Below are 16,733 nucleotides of genomic sequence, written 5' to 3' on the forward strand. Positions count from 1 at the left end.
CTTGGCTGCAGGAGGGGCAGGACTGGCAGCTTAATGTTCCAGGGTTCTGATGTTTCAGACATGATAGAGGTGTGAATGAAGGGTTGGGGAGGGGTGGAATTGCTAGTCAGGGAAAATGTTACAGCAGTGCTCAGGCAGAACAGATTAGAGGGCTTGTCTACTGAGTCCTTATGGGTGGAGCTGAGAAATGGGAAAGGTATGACCACAGTAATGGGGTTGTATTATAGACCACCCAATAATCAGCGAGAATTGGAGGAGCAAATCTGCAGAGAGATAGCAGACAACTGCAGGAAACATAAAGGTGTGATAGGGGATTTTAATTTTCCACATATTGATTGGGATTCCCATACTGTTAAAGGTCTAGATGGGTTAGAGTTTGTAAAATGTGTTCAGGAAAGTTTTCTAAATAAATATATAGAGGTACCAACTAGAGAGGATGCAATATTAGATCTCCTATTAGGAAACGAGTTAGGACAGGTGACGGAAGTGTGTGTAGGGGAGCACTTTGGTTCCAGTGATCATAACACCATTAGTTTCAACTTGATCATGGATAAAGATAGATCTGGTCCTCGGGTTGTGGTTCTAAACTGGAAAAAGGCCAAATTTGAAGAAATGAGAAAGGATCTAAAAAGTGTGGATTGGGACAGGTTGTTCTCTGGCAAGAATGTGATCGGTAAGTGGGAGGCCTTCAAAGGGGAAATTTTGAGAGTGCAGAGTTTGTATGTTCCCGTCAGGATTAAAGGCAAAGTGAATAAGGAACCTTGGTTCTCAAGGGATATTGGAACTCTGATAAAGAAGAAAAGCGATATGTATGACATGTATAGGAAACAGGGAACAAATAAGGTGCTTGAGGAGTATAAAAAGTGCAAAAAAACTTAAGAAAGAAATCAGGAGGCCTAAAAGACATGAGGTTGCTTTGGCAGTCATAGATAATCCAAAGAGATTCTAGAACATAGAACACACACCATAGAATAGTACAGCACAGTACAGGCCCTTCAGCCCACAATGTTGTGCCGACCCTCAAACCCTGCCTCCCATATAACCCCCCCCAACCTTAAATTCCTCCATATACCTGTCTAGTAGTCTCTTAAACTTCGCGAGTGTATCTGCCTCCACCACTGACTCAGGCAGTGCATTCCATGCACCAACCACTCTCTGAGTAAAAAACCTTCCTCTAATATCCCCCTTGAAATTCCCACCCCTTTCCTTAAAGCCATGTCCTCTTGTATTGAGCAGTGGTGTCCTGAGGAAGAGGCGCTGCCTATCCACTCTATCTATTCCTCTTAATATCTTCTACACCTCTATCATGTCTCCTCTCATCCTCCTTCTCTAGCTCCCTTAATCTCTGATCATAATCCATACTCTAAACCAGGCAGCATCCTGGTAGATCTCCTCTGTACCCTTTCTAATGCTTCCACATCCTTCCTACAGTGAGGTGACCAGAATTGGACACAGTACTCCAAGTGTGGCCTAACCAGAGTTTTATAGAGCTGCATCATTACATTGCAACTCTTAAACTCTATCCCTCGACTTATGAAAGCTAACAGCCCATAAGCTTTCTTAACTACCCTATCTACCTGTGAGGCAACTTTCAGGAATCTGTGGACATGTACCCCGAGATCCCTCTGCTCCTCCACACTACCAAGTATCCTGCCATTTACTTTGTACTCTGCCTTGGAGTTTGTCCTTCCGAAGTGTACCACCTCACACTTCTCCGGGTTGAACTCCATCTGCCACTTCTCAGCCCACTTCTGCATCCTATCAATGTCTCTCTGCAATCTTTGACAATCCTCTACACTATCTGCAACACCACCAACTTTTGTGTCGTCTGCAAACTTGCCAACCCACCCTTCTACCCCCACATTCAGTTCGTTAATGAAAATCACGAAAAGTAGAGGTCCCAGAACAGATCCTTGTGGAACACCACTAGTCACAACCCTCCAATTCGAATGTACTCCCTCCACCCCGACCCCCTGCCTTCTGCAGGCAAGCCAGTTCTGAATCCATCTGGCCAAACTTCCCTAGATCCCATGCTTTCCAACTTTCTGAATAAGCTTACCATGTGGAACCTTGTCAAATGCCTTACTAAAATCCATATAGATCACATCCACTGCACTACCCTCATCTATATGCCTGGTCACCTCCTCAAAGAACTCTATCAGACTTGTCAGACACGATCTGCCCTTCACAAGGCCATGCTGACTATCCCTGATCAGACCATGATTCTCTAAATGCCCATAAATCCTATCTCTAAGAATCTTTTCCAACAGCTTTCCCACCACAGACGTAAGGCTCACTGGTCTATAATTACCTGGACTATCCCTACTACCTTTTTAGAACAAGGGGACAACATTCGCCTCCCTCCAATCCTCCGGTACCATTCCCGTGGACAACGAGGACATAAAGATCCTAGCCAGAGGCTCAGCAATCTCTTCCCTCGCCTCGTGGAGCAGCCTGGGGAATATTCCGTCAGGCCCCGGGGACTTATCCGTCCTAATGTATTTTAACAACTCCAACACCTCCTCTCCCTTAATATCAACATGCTCCAGAACATCAACCTCACTCATATTGTCCTCACCATCATCAAGTTCCCTCTCATTGGTGAATACCGAAGAGAAGTATTCACTACCTTGCTCACTTCCACAACCTCCAGGCACATCTTCCCACCTTTATCTCTAATCAGTCCTACCTTCACTCCTGTCATCCTTTTGTTCTTCACATAATTGAAGAATGCCCTGGGGTTTTCCTTTACCCTACTCGCCAAGGCCTTCTCATGCCCCCTTCTTGCTCTCCTCAGCCCCTTCTTAAGCTCCTTTCTTGCTACCCTATATTCCTCAATAGACCCATCTGATCCTTGCTTCCTAAACCTCATGTACGCTGCCTTCTTCCACCTGACTAGATTTTCCACCTCACTTGTCATCCATGGTTCCTTCACCCTACCATTCTTTATCTTCCTCACCGGGACAAATTTATCCCTAACATTCTGCAAGAGATCCCTAAACATGTCCATTGGCTTGCCTGCAGAAGGCAGAGGGTCATGGTGGAGGGAGTACATTCAGATTGGAGGATTGTGACTAGTGGTGTCCCACAAGGATCTGTTCTGGGACCTCATACTTTTTGTGATTTTTATTAACGACCTGGATGTGGGGGTAGAAGGGTGGGTTGGCAAGTTTGCAGATGACACAAAGGTTGGTGGTGTTGTAGAGAGTGTAGAGGATTGTCAAAGATTGCAGAGAGACATTGATAGGATGTAGAAGTGGGCTGAGAAGTGGCAGATGGAGTTCAACCCGGAGAAGTGTGAGGTGGTACACTTTGGAAGGACAAACTCCAAGGCAGAGTACAAAGTAAATGGCAGGATACTTGGTAGTGTGGAGGAGCAGAGGGATCTCGGGGTACATGTCCACAGATCCCTGAAAGTTGCCTCACAGGTGGATAGGGTAGTTAAGAAAGCTTATGGGGTGTTAGCTTTCATAAATCGAGGGATAGAGTTTAAGAGTCGTGATGTAATGATGCAGCTCTATAAAACTCTGGTTAGGCCACACTTGGAGTACTGTGTCCAGTTCTGGTCACCTCACTATAGGAAGGATGTGGAAGCATTGGAAAGGGTACAGAGGAGATTTACCAGGATGCTGCCTGGTTTAGAAAGTATGCATTATGATCAGAGATTAAGGGAGCTAGGGCTTTACTCTTTGGAGAGAAGGAGGATGAGAGGAGACATGATAGAGGTGTACAAGATAATAAGAGGAATAGATAGAGTGGATAGCCAGCTCCTCTTCCCCAGGACACCACTGCTCAATACAAGAAGACGTGGCTTTAAGGTAAGGGCTGGGAAGTTCAAGGGGGATATTAGAGGAAGGTTTTTTACTCAGAGAGTGGTTGCTGCGTAGAATGCACTGCCTGAGACAGTGGTGGAGGCAGATACACTAGTGAAGTTTAAGAGACTACTAGACAGATATATGGAGGAATTTAAGGTGGGGGCTTATATGGGAGGCAGGGTTTGAGGGTCGGCACAACATTGTGGACTGAAGAGCCTGTAATGTGCTGTACTATTCTATGTTCTATATTACATTTCCCTGCAAAAACAACATCCCAATTCACACCCGCAAGTTCTAGCCTTATAGCCTCATTATTTGCCCTGTCCTCTCTGATTCTATCCTTTTCCATGATAATGCTAAAGGCCAGGGAGCAGTGGTCACTGTCCCCCAGATGCTCATCCACCGAGAGATCTGTGACCTGACCCGGTTCGTTACCTAGTACTAGATCTGGTATGGCATTCCCCCTGGTCGGCCTGTCCACATACTGTGACAGGAATCCATCCTGGACACACTTAACAAACTCTGCCCCATCTAAACCCTTGGAACTAATCAGGTGCCAATCAATATTAGGGAAGTTAAAGTCACCCATGATAACATCCCTGTTATTTTTGCACCTTTCCAAAATCTGCCTCCCAATCTGCTCCTCTGTATCTCTGCTGCTACCAGGGGGCCTATAGAATACCCCCAATAGAGTAACTGCTCCCTTCCTGTTCCTGACTTTCACCCATAGTGACTCAAAAGAGGATCCTGCTACATTACCCACACTTTCTGTAGCTGTAATAGTATCCCTAACCAGTAATGCCACCCCTCCTCCCCTTCCCCCCACCATCCCTTTTAAAGTGCTGAAATCCAGGAATATTGAGAATCCATTCCTGCCCTGGTGCCAGCCAAGTCTCTGTAATGGCCACTACATCATAATTCCATGTATGTATCCAAGCTTTAAGTTCATCACCTTTGTTCCTGATGCTTCTTGCATTGAAGTACACGCACTTTAGCCCTTCTACCTTACTACCTTTACACCCTTTATTCTGCTTCTCTTTCCTCTAAGCCTCTGTATATGTCAGATCTGGCTTTACTCCATGCACTTCTTTCACTGCTCTATCGCTCCGGGTCCCATCCCCCTTGCAAATTAGTTTAAACCCTCCCGAACCATGCTAGCAAACCTACCTGCAAGGATATTGCTCCCCCTCGAGTTCAGCTGCAACCCATCCAATCTGTTCAGGTCCCACCTTCCCCAGAAGAGATCCCAATGATCCAAAAATCTAAAACCCTGCTCCCTGCACCAACTCCTCAGCCATGCATTCAACTGCCATCTCCTCCAATTCTTACCATCACTGTCACGTAGCACTGGCAGCAATCCTGAGAACGCCACCCTTGAGGTCCTGTTCTTCAGCCTTCTACCTAGTTCCTGAAACTCACACTTCAGGACCTCATCCCTCTTCCTGCCTATGTCGTTGGTCACAACATGTATCACGACTTCTGGTTGCTTTCCCTCTCGTACCAGGATGTCGTGCACCCGGTCAGAGACATCCCAGACCCTGGCACCTGGGAGGCAACAAACCATGCGGGTGTCCTTCTCACGTCCACAAAATCTCCTGTCTGCTCCCCTGACTATAGAGTCTCCAATGACGACAGCTCTCCTCTTCTCCGTCCCACCCTTCTGCACCACAGGGTCAGACTCAGTGCCAGAGGCCCTGCCACCGTGGCTCACACCTGGTCAGTCGTCCCCTCCAACAGTATCCAAGAAGGTAAACCTATTATTCAGGGGAATGGCTACAGGGGTGCTCTGCACTACCTGTCTGCTCACCTTCACTTTCCCCCCTCTGACTGTCACCCAACGACCTGCTTCCAACAGCCTAGGTGTGACTACCTCCCTGTAGCTCTCATCTATGACTGCCTCATTCTCCCTTATGAGTGGAAGGTCATCCAGCTGCTGCTCCAGATTCCTTACACGGTCTTCCAGATCGTCCAGCCGTATACTCTTCTAGCAGATGTGACTCTGCGGGAGAGGGGCGTTCCCCCAAGACTGCCACATCTCACATGAGAGGCACATCACCGTCTCAGGAGGCATTGTAAAGACTAACTGGGAACAAGCTCGTCCTCTGCCTCGAGTCAAAGCCTCAAAGCTCCACTCCTTCACTGGCCCACTCACACAGGTATATTAACAGCAAAAGGATAGTAAGAGATAAAATTGGTCCTCTTGAAGATCAGAGTGGTAGGCTATGTATGGAACCAAAAGAAATGGGGGAGATCTTAAATGGGTTTTTTGCGTCTGTATTTACTAAGGAAACTGGCATAAAGTCTATGGAATTAAGGCAAACAAGTAGTGAGGTCATGGAACCTATACAGATTGAGGAGGAGGAGGTGTTTACTATCTTGAGGCAAATGAGAGTAGATAAATCCAGAGTAGATGACCTCGCATTTACCAACATTGTACTCCATCTGCCAGACCCTTTGCCCATTCACTTAAACTCACCTATATCTCTCTGCAGACCCTCGTATCCCCTGTACAAGTTGCTTTTCCACTCAATTTAGTATCATCCGCAAAATTAAGATACACTACAGTAGGTCCCCTCTTCCAGATCGTTAATGTATATCGTGAACAGTCGCGGGCCCAGCACCGACCCCTGCGGCACACCGATTGCCAACCAGAGTATCCCAACTCTCTGCTTTCTGTTGGTTAACCAATCCCCTATCCATGCTCATACATCACCCCAACTCTATGCATCCTTATCTAATGGATAAGTATTTTATTTGGCACCTTATCAAACGCCTTCTGGAAATCCAAGTAAATAACGTCCATCTGTTCCCCTCTATCCACTGTGCTCGTTATATCCTCAAAGATCTCCAGTAAGTTTGTCCAACAGGACCTGCCTTTGCTGAATCCACTTCTTTCCAGATGTCTCGCTATTTCTTCTTTAGTCATAGCTTCAAGCATTTTCCCAACCACAGATGTTAAACTAACTGGCCTATAGTTACCTGCCTTCTGCCTAAATCCTTTTTTGAACAGTGATGACATTCGTCATCTTCCAATCTGCCGACACCTACCCAGAGTCCAGAGAATTTTGGTAAATTATCACTAAAGCCTCTACTATAGCTTCTGCCATTTCTTTCAGTACCTCAGGATGCATTTCACCAGGACCAGGGGACTTGTCTATCTTCAGGCCCACAAGTTTGCTCAGCATTACCTCTTTAGTGATAGCTATTGTTCTGAGGTCGTCACCTCCCATCGCAGCCAGAACATCTCTCTTTGGCATGTTAGATGTGTCCTCCACCATGAAAACTGACACAAAGTAGTCATTCAAAGCCTCGGCCATTTCCTCATTACCCAATATCAATTCCCCCTTCTCATCCTCCAAGGGACCTACGCTCACTTTGGCCACCCTTTTCTGCTGTATATAAGAACTTTTACTATTTGTTTTTATATTTGGTTTGCACATCACACAAACCAATCTTCCGTCCGTGGACTCACTTTACACCGCACGCTGTCGGAGCAGTGCTGCCAGGATAATCAAGGACGCGACCCACCCAGCCAACACACTTTTCGTCCCTCTTCCCTCTGGGAGAAGGCTCAGGAGCTTGAAGACTCGTACGGCCAGATTTGAGAACAGCTTCTTTCCGACTGTGATAAGATGGCTGAACGGATCCTGACCCAGATCTGGGCCGTACCCTCCAAATATCCGGACCTGCATCTTGATTTTTTTACACTACCTTACTTTCCATATTTTTATTTATGATTTATAATTTAAATTTTTAATATTTACTATCAATTTGTAATCCAGGGAGCGGGAAGCGCAGAATCAAATATCACTGTGATGATTTTAAACGCAAACAACAGAAATTCTGCAGATGCTGGAAATTCAAGCAACACACATCAAAGTTGCTGGTGAACGCAGCAGGCCAAGCAGCATCTATAGGAAGAGGTGCAGTCGACGTTTCAGGCCGAGACCCTTCGTCAGGACTGCTGCGTTCACCAGCAACTTTGATGTGTGTTGCTTGAATTTCCAGCATCTGCAGAATTCCTGTTGTTTGATTCACCCAACCTATGTGCAAGTCCCCCACAATAACTGCTGTTCCATTCTTACGTGCCTCTATTTATTTCTCGGTTTATTGCCTGCGCCACTGTAACGTTGTTATTTGGTGGCCAACAGACAACTCCCACCAGTCATTTTTTTCCCCTTACTATTCCTAATCTCTACCCAGATGGATTCAACATTCTGCTCCTTAGATCTTACACTGTCTCACTATCACCCTGATCTTAACCTTAATAAGAGCGCTACCCCACCTCGCTTACCTTCCTCCCTATCCTTCTGTGTTACCTGATATCTTTGGATATTTAATTCCCAATCCTCTCCACCCTGCAACCACGTCTCTGTAATGGCCACTAAATCATACGTCTTTGCCACAAGGCCATAAATTCCATTATCTACATCACTGACAAACAATGTGAAAAGTAGTGGGCCCAATACCGACCCCTGAGGAACACCGCTAGTCACTGGCAGCCAACCAGAACGGCCCCCTTTATTCCCACGTACTGTCTTCTTTCTGCCATTCCTCTATCCACGCCAGTAATGGCCACTAAATCACACCCCTTGGTACTGATTGGTGCCCCAAGTTCACTGGCCTTGTTTCGAACACGATGGGCGTTCAGATAAAGTGTCCTTGCAGTCATTCAGCTTTTAAAATCTTGTGAACTTTTTCAACTCACATGCTGGTGATGGTAAACCCTGATTCCAATTCTGTTGCACTTGACTTTTCCTCACTCCACTCTTACTTTTCTCTTTTACTTTATCTTCATCCACACTTTTCTTTTTTACTTTATCCATACTTCTCCAATCTGTTGAACCCATCCCCCTACTATTTAGTTTAAAGCCCTATCCACAGCCCCAGTTATGCAATTTGCTACGATCCAGGTCCCATCACAGTTCAGGTGAATCCCGTCCCAATGTTCCCCAGTACTAGTGCCAATTTCCCATGAATTCAAACCCACTTCTCCCACAACAATTTTTGAGCCATGCATTTAACTCTCTAACCTTCTTGACCCTGTGCCAATTTGCACGTGGCTCAGGTAGTAATCGCCATTTTGGTTCAGCTTTTTAATTTAGTCTCCAGCTGCTCAAATTCCCTCAGTAGAACCCCTTTTCCTCAGTCTACTTGTGTCGTTGGTCCCCACATGGACCATGACAACTGGATCTTTCCCCTCCCACTGCAGGTCAGATAAGAGGTCCCAAACCCTGGCACCAGGAGCACCATGAACAGTTCCCATCTCCGTATCCCCGGTTCAGACCCACACCGGGAGCACCGTGAACAGTTCCTGTCTCCGTATCCCTGGGTCAGACCCACACCGGGAGCACCGTGAACAGTTCCTGTCTCCGTATCCCTGGGTCAGACCCACACCGGGAGCACCGTGCACCATTCCCGTCTCTGTATCCCTGGGACAGACCCACACCGGGAGTACCGTGCACAGTTCCCCTCTCCGTATCCCTGGGTCAGACCCACACCGGGAGCACCGTGCACTATTCCCGTCTCCGTATCCCCGGGTCAGACCCGCACCGGGAGCACCGTGCACCATTCCCGTCTGCGAATCCCTGGGTCAGAACTGTGCTCCTTTCCATGTCCCTGCTCTGCGAGTCCCCTCACCTGAATGGTTTCTCTCCCGTGTGGGACCTCTGGTGATCCAGCAGTTTGGCAGCCTGGGCAAAGGATTTCCCACAGTCCTGGCATCGGAATGGTTTACGTCCGGGACGTGGACAAGCGTGGGACAGGAAGTCCGAGATCCGCGGGAACACCTCGCGGCAGCCAGAACACCGGCAGGCACCCCCGGCCTCCAGCCCTTCGTCTTCCCCCAGCAGATCTTGCTTCCGGAAGGACTCGGTGCCAACCCCATCGTGCGGCTCCTGGGCATCATGCGCCCGGCTCAGGTGGCTCTCTAGCTCCCGCCGTCCCGGGAAGACCCGCTGACACTCCGCGCAGACGGCGGGCTTCTCCTCCTCAGCTTCCTCGTCCACTGGCGGCTCCGGCGACGGACGCTGCCCGTTCTCAGGATAGACTGCAGCCTCGCGGGGGTCCTCCGGCTCCAGGGGTGTCTGTTCCTGCTTCCTGCAGCAGCGAGAGCAGGGGTAAGAGAGGCAGAGTGAGGGGGGGCAGCAAGAGCAGGGGTAAGACAGGCGGGGGGGCAGGGAGAGGATAATGGGGAAAGGCAGGGTGGAGGGGAAGACAGGGATGAGAGAGTGGGGTGAGGGGGAAGACAGGGATGAGAGAGTGGGGGGGAAAGTCAGGGGGAGAAAGAGAGTGGGGAGGGGGAGAGAGAGAGTGGGGAGGGGGGAGAGAGAGGGGAGGATAATGGGGAAAAACAGGGAGAGAGAGAGTGGGGTGAGAGTGTGGGGGGAGTGAGTGTGGGGAGAGAGAGAGTCTGGGGAGAGAGAGTAGGGGAAGAAATAACAAGGGGAGAGGGGGAGAGAGAGTTGGTGGGGAGAGATGGGGGTAGAGATTTGGAGGGGGAAAGAGAGTTTGGGGAGCGACAGAGTAAGTTAGTGGAGGTAGAGAGAGAGACAGAAAGTAAAGGTGAGAGGGGTAAAGAGAGAGAGGCCCAGGTGAGGAGGTCACTACTGTCTTTAATGAATCCTCAAGCACTGCAGTGAGCATAATTCAGGTATGAGGGATCATGTGATCACAGAGCAGAAGTCACCCTTTGTATGTTGTGGATTAGAGCTCGCGGATCAGAGAGTGCACATCGTAAGATAGTAGATTGCGGATCGCAGATCACAGATCCAGGATCTCAGATCAGTGCAGAAAGGACGTGAGGTTTTCGAGAGGGGGCAGAAGACGTTCACCAGGATGCTGCCTGGATTAGAGGGCATGAGCTACATGGAGAGGGTGGACAAACTGGGGTTGCTTTCCGTTCAGTGTCGGATGCTGAGGGAGGTTTATAAGATTGAGAGGCACAGATAGAGTAGACAGACAGTATCTGTTCCCCCAGGGTGAGATGTCTAATACCAGAGGGCATGTGTTTAAACTGAGAGAGGGCAAGTTCAATGAAGGCATGAGGGCAATTTTTTTTTTTAAACACTAACAGGGGTGGGGGCCTGGGATGAGCTGCCGGGAGTGGTGTGGAGGCAGATACGGTACAGTTGTATGTGCAGGGAACGGAGGGAGATGGACATTGTGTATGGGGAACGGAGGGAGATGGACATTTTGTATGGGGACTGGAGGGAGATGGACATTGTACGGGGAACAGAAGGAGATAGACATTGTGTATGGGGAATGGAGGGAGATGGACATTGTGTATGGGGAACGGAGGGAGATGGACATTTTGTGCGGGGAATGGAGGGAGATGGACATTGTGTACAGGGAACGGAGGGAGATGGACATTGTGTATGGGGAACGGAGGGAGATGGACATTGTGTATGGGGAATGGAGGGAGATGGACATTTTGTGCGGGGAACGGAGGGAGATGGACATTGTGTATGGGGAACGGAGGGAGATGGACATTGTGTATGGGGAATGGAGGGAGATGGATATTGTGTATGGGGAATGGAGGGAGATGGACATTGTGTATGGGGAATGGAGGGAGATGGATATTGTGTACGGGGAATGGAGGGAGATGGACAGTGTACAATGAACAGATGCAGATGAACATTGTTTAGGCAGAAGGGATTTAATTTAAATATGCATTCTGTGGGCCAAGTGCCCAGTACTGTTCTGTGTTCTTGTTTTGTAGAACAGTGTGACCCTGGGGAGTGTTGTAGAACAGAGGGACCCAGGGGTACGGGGACATGGTTCCCTGAAAGTGGAGTCACAGGTAGACAGGGACCCTGGGGAGTGTTGTAGAACAGTGTGACCCTGGGGTACAGGGACATGGTTCCCTGAAAGTGAAGTCACAGGTAGACAGGGACCCTGGGGAGTGTTGTAGAACAGTGTGACCCTGGGGTACAGGGAGATGGTTCCCTGAAAGTGGAATCACAGGTAGACAGGGCAGTGAAGAAGATGTTTGCCACGCTGCCCTTCATCAGTCAGGGCACTGAGTACAGGAGTTGGGATGTTATGATGCAGTTGTTCAAGACATTGGTGAGGCCGCACTTGGAGTATTGTGTTCAGCTCTGGTCACCCTGCTGCAGGAAAGGTGCAATTGAGCTGGAGAGAGTGCAGAGGAGATTTACGAGGATGTTGCTGGGACTCGAGGGACTGAGTTATGGAGAGAGGTTGGACAGGTTGGGACTTTATTCCTTGGAGTGTAGGAGACTGAGGGGTGACCTTACAGAGGTGTATAAAACCACGAGGGGCACAGATAGGGTGAATGTGCACAGACTTTTTGCCCAGGATTGGGGAATCATGACAGGGGAGAGAGATTTTAATAGGGACCAGAGAGGCAACTTTTTCCAGCCAGAGGGGGGTCTGTCTATGGAATGGGCTGCCAGAGGAAGTGGTTGAGGCTGGAACATTGACAGCATTTAAAAGGCACTTGGACAGGTACATGATGGGAAAGGTTTTGGGGGATACAGGGAAAGCGAGGGTGGATATGACTGGTCAGGATCAGTGAAATGGGAGCTGGACAGAAACAATCTGGCGCTGGAGTCTTATCCATCAACAAGCGTGTCCCATTCTCCCCCCTCCCCCTCCAACCACCCCTGTGGGACTCCCGCCCCAACTTCCCGGCTCCCCACTCAGAGCTGGCGAGAGACTGGCAGGCTGCCCAGCCCGAAGAGAGGGACGCCCTTCCCGTGGCCCGTACCTCACTGTGGGTGCTGCTCCAATACCCCTTCAAATGGGCAAGAAACAATGCCTTTAATTGGCCAGGAGGAACTATTCCCTTCAGTTGTCAAGTCTGGGGGCGTGGGAGGGAGTTCAATCTCTTTAATTTCCATCAAATGGTCCGAGGTGAAATGCCTTTAATGGTTGGAGGTCGTGGGATCCATTCAATAGCGCCGGGGTGGGGGTGGGGGTGGGATCAATCCCTTTAACTGCCCGGGCCAGAGCGATTCCTCTCACTGTGGGGCCCAGTCCCTTTAACTGCAGCAGGGACGATCCCAAGCGTTGCCGACTTCCATTTAAAGGATGGGGGAGGCGACCGCAACCCCTTTAATTTTCAAGAGTGGTTACCGATCCCTTTAATTTGCAACCAGGCCCCAATCTCTTTAAACCACAAGACGGTGGGGGTTGCAACGCCTTTGACGGCCTGATCGACGTGACCTTTTGCATCGGGAGGTTTGCAACCCGGGACAAAGGACCCTCGGCCCTTCGACCCCCTGCACCCTCCCCCCCCCCACCCACCCACCGATCCCCGGGCTTGCGGCGGCCCGGCTTCACTTACACCCGCGGGGGCCGCTCGCTGCCTCCCGTCTCCATCTCCAGCTGATGCATCCGCCGCCTTTGCTTGCAATGTGGCCGATGCACGCCTTTTTCCCGGGCGGAGGGCCGGCGTCGTGCAGCGGCAGGGGTGGGGAAGGGAAGGACGGGGTCGGGACGGAAAGAGAGGAAAAAAAACCCTCCTAAATTCCTGGGATTTTCCGCCGGGGCTCGCTTGCGCTGCCTCTCCCAGGGTGCAGCGGGCGACGCCGCGCAGGCGCTCCGGCACCCGCCCGCTCCGCCCGAGGCGCTTTCATGGGCGCAGGGCATGCCGGACCGTGGCTTCCGCCATTGGGCCGCCCCATCTGTCCTCCCGTTTGGTCCCGCAATGGAAGGTCGGTGGGTGCCGGGGGTGGAAGAAATGGAGGGCTTTGTATGAGGGAAGGATTAGTTAGATCTTGGCACAACATTCAGGTGACGTACCTACCTTCAGATCTTTCAGCTTCCCAAGCACCACCTCCATAGCAATAGTAACTACACTTACTTCAGTCCCCGACAGTCGATTTTCCTGCATACTGCTCGTGTCTTCTATAATGAAGACTGGTACAAAATACTTATTAAGTTCGTCTGCCATTTCTTTGTCTCCCATTACTACCTCTCCGGCTTAATTGTCCAACGGTTCTGTATTCGCTATTCCTGACGAAGGGTCTCGGCCTGAAACGTCAACTGTACCTCTTCCTAGAGATGCTGCCTGGCCTGCTGCGTTCACCAGCAACTTTGATGTGTGTTGCTTGAATTTCCAGCATCTGCAGAATTCCTGTTGTTTGCTGTATTCGCTATTGCCTCTTTAAAAAAACTTTTGGTATATTTTTAATATTATTGGCTAGCTTACCTTTATATTTCACTTTTCTCTCCTCATGGATTTGTGAAAGGAAAATCATGTCTGACGAATCTCATAGAATTTTTTGAGGATGTAACTAGTAGAGTGGATAGGGGACAACCAGTGGATGTGGTATATTTGGATTTTCAAAAGGCTTTTGACAAGGTCCCACACAGGAGATTAGTGTGCAAACTTAAAGCACACGGTATTGGGGGTAAGGTATTGATGTGGATGGAGAATTGGTTGGCAGACAGGAAGCAAAGAGTGGGAATAAATGGGACCTTTTCAGAATGGCAGGCAGTGACTAGTGGGGTACCACAAAGCTCAGTGCTGGGACCCCAGTTGTTTACAATATATATTAATGACTTGTGAGGGAATTAAATGCAACATCTCCAAGTTTGCGGATGACACGAAGCTGGGCGGCAGTGTTAGCTGTGAGGAGGATGCTAAGAGGATGCAGGGTGACTTGGATAGGTTAGGTGAGTGGGCAAATTCATGGCAGATGCAATTTAATGTGGATACATGTGAGGTTATCCACTTTGGTGGCAAGAACAGGAAAACAGATTATTATCTGAATGGTGGCTGATTAGGAAAAGGGGAGGTGCAACGAGACCTGGGTGTCATTATACACCAGTCATTGAAAGTGGGCATGCAGTTACAGCAGGCGGTGAAAAAGGCGAATGGTATGCTGGCATTCATAGCGAGAGGATTCAAGTACAGGAGCAGGGAGGTACTACTGCAGTTGTACAAGGCCTTGGTGAGACCACACCTGGAGTATTGTGTGCAGTTTTGGTCCCCTAATCTGAGGAAAGACATCCTTGCCATAGAGGGAGTACAAAGAAGGTTCACCAGATTGATTCCTGGGATGTGAGGACTTTCATATGATGAAAGACTGGATCGACTAGGCTTATACTCGCTGGAATTTAGAAGATTGAGGGGGGATCTTATTGAAACGTATAAAATTCTAAAGGGATTGGACAGGCTAGATGCAGGAAGATTGTTCCCGATGTTGGGGAAGTCCAGAACGAGGGGTCACAGTTTGAGGATAAAGGGGAAGCCTTTTAGGACCGAGATTAGGAAAAACTTCTTCACACAGAGAGTGGTGAATCTGTGGAATTCTCTGCCACAGGAAACAGTTGAGGCCAGACTTTCCTAATGTACCTGCATGCTGAAATCCCCTGTGACTATCACAATATTGCCCTTATTACATTCCGTAAGACCTAGGAGTAGAATTGGGCCATTTGGCCCATCGAGTCTGGCCCACCATTCAATCATGGCTGATCCTTTTTTTCCCTCCTCAGCCCCACTCAGCAGCCTTCTCTTCATATCCTTTCATGCCACATCCATTCAAGAACCTATCAATCTCTGCCTTAAATACATCCAATGACCTGGCCTCCACAGCTGCCTCTGGTAATAAATTCCACAAATTCACCACCCTCTGGCTAGAGAAATTTCTCCAGATCTCTGTTTTAAATGGACACCCCTCTATCCTGAGGCTGTGCCCTCTTGTCCTAGACTCTCCCACCATGGGAAACATCCTTTTCACATCTACTCTGTCTTGGCCTTTCAACATTCAAAAGATATCAAAAAGATCCCCCCTCATGCTTTTAAATTCCAGAGAGTACAGATCCAGAGCTATCAAACGTTCCTCGTATGATAACCCTTTCATTCCTGGAATCATCCTTGTGAACGATCTCTGAACCCTCTCCAATGTCAGCACATCTTTTCTTAGATCAAAACTGTTCACAATATTCAAGGTGAGGCCTCACCAGTGCCTTATAAAGCCTCAGCATCACATCCCTGCTCCTGTATTCCAGATCTCTTGAAATGAATGCTAACATGGCATTTGCCTTCCTCACCACCGACTCAACCTGCAAGTTAACCTGCAGGGAGTTCTGCACAAGGACTCCCAAGTCCCTCTGCATCCCAGATTCTCCAATTTTTTTCCCATTTAGAAAATAGTCAGCACATTTATTTCTACTACCAAAGTGCATGACCATTTACTTTCCAACATTGCATTTTATTTGCTACTTTATTTCCCATTCTTATAATCTGTCTAAGTCCTTCTGCAGCCTACCTGTTTCCTCAACACTACCTGCCCCTCCACCAATCTTCATATCATCTGCAGACTTGGCAAGAAATCTGTCTTTTCCATCATCTAAATCATTGATATACAGCATAAAAAGAAGTGGTCCAAAACACCACTAGTCACTGACAGCCAACCAGTAAAGGTTCCGTTTATTCCCACTCGCTGCCTCCTACCAATCAGCCAGTGCTCTAACAATGTCAGTAACTTTCCTGTAATACCATGGGCTCTTAACTTGGTAAGTAGCCTCAGGTGTGGCACCTTGTCAAAGGCCTTCTGAAAGTCCAAATATACAACATCCACCGCATCCCCTTTATCTATCCTACTTGTAATCTCCTCAAAGAATTCCAACAGGTTTGTCTGGCAGGATTTTCCCTGAAGGAAACCATGCTGACTTTGTACAATCTTGTCCTGTGTCACCAAGTACTCCATAACCTCATCCTTAGCAATTGACTCTAACATCTTCCCAACCACTGAGGTCAGGCTAACTGGTTTATAATTTCCTTTCTGCTGCCTTCCTGCTTTCTTAAAGAGTGGGGTGACATTTGTAATTTTCCAATCATCTGGCGCCATGCCAGAGTCCAGTGATTTTTTTTTCAAAGATCATTTCTAATGCCACCACAATCTCTTTCGGAACATGAGGGTGCAGTTTGTCTGTCTCGGGTGA

At 48.6% G+C, this 16,733-nt stretch overlaps 1 protein-coding gene across 1 annotated transcript in view; it reads right to left on the reverse strand.

Moving 5' to 3' along the window:
- Positions 1-13,430, reverse strand: part of LOC134338988 (zinc finger protein 664-like) — a 25,100-nt gene extending 11,670 nt beyond the window's left edge. Inside the window, exons 1-2 of the mRNA XM_063035210.1 lie at positions 13,126-13,430; positions 9,456-9,914 (exon numbers count right to left, since the gene is read on the reverse strand). Coding sequence (XP_062891280.1) covers positions 9,456-9,914; positions 13,126-13,430 — 764 coding nt within the window. The remainder of the gene's footprint in view (positions 1-9,455; positions 9,915-13,125) is intronic.
- Between the last annotated feature and the right edge of the window lie 3,303 nt (positions 13,431-16,733).

The sequence above is a fragment of the Mobula hypostoma genome, chromosome 28 (assembly GCF_963921235.1).
Source record: "Mobula hypostoma chromosome 28, sMobHyp1.1, whole genome shotgun sequence".
In the NCBI taxonomy this organism is placed as follows: domain Eukaryota; kingdom Metazoa; phylum Chordata; class Chondrichthyes; order Myliobatiformes; family Myliobatidae; genus Mobula; species Mobula hypostoma.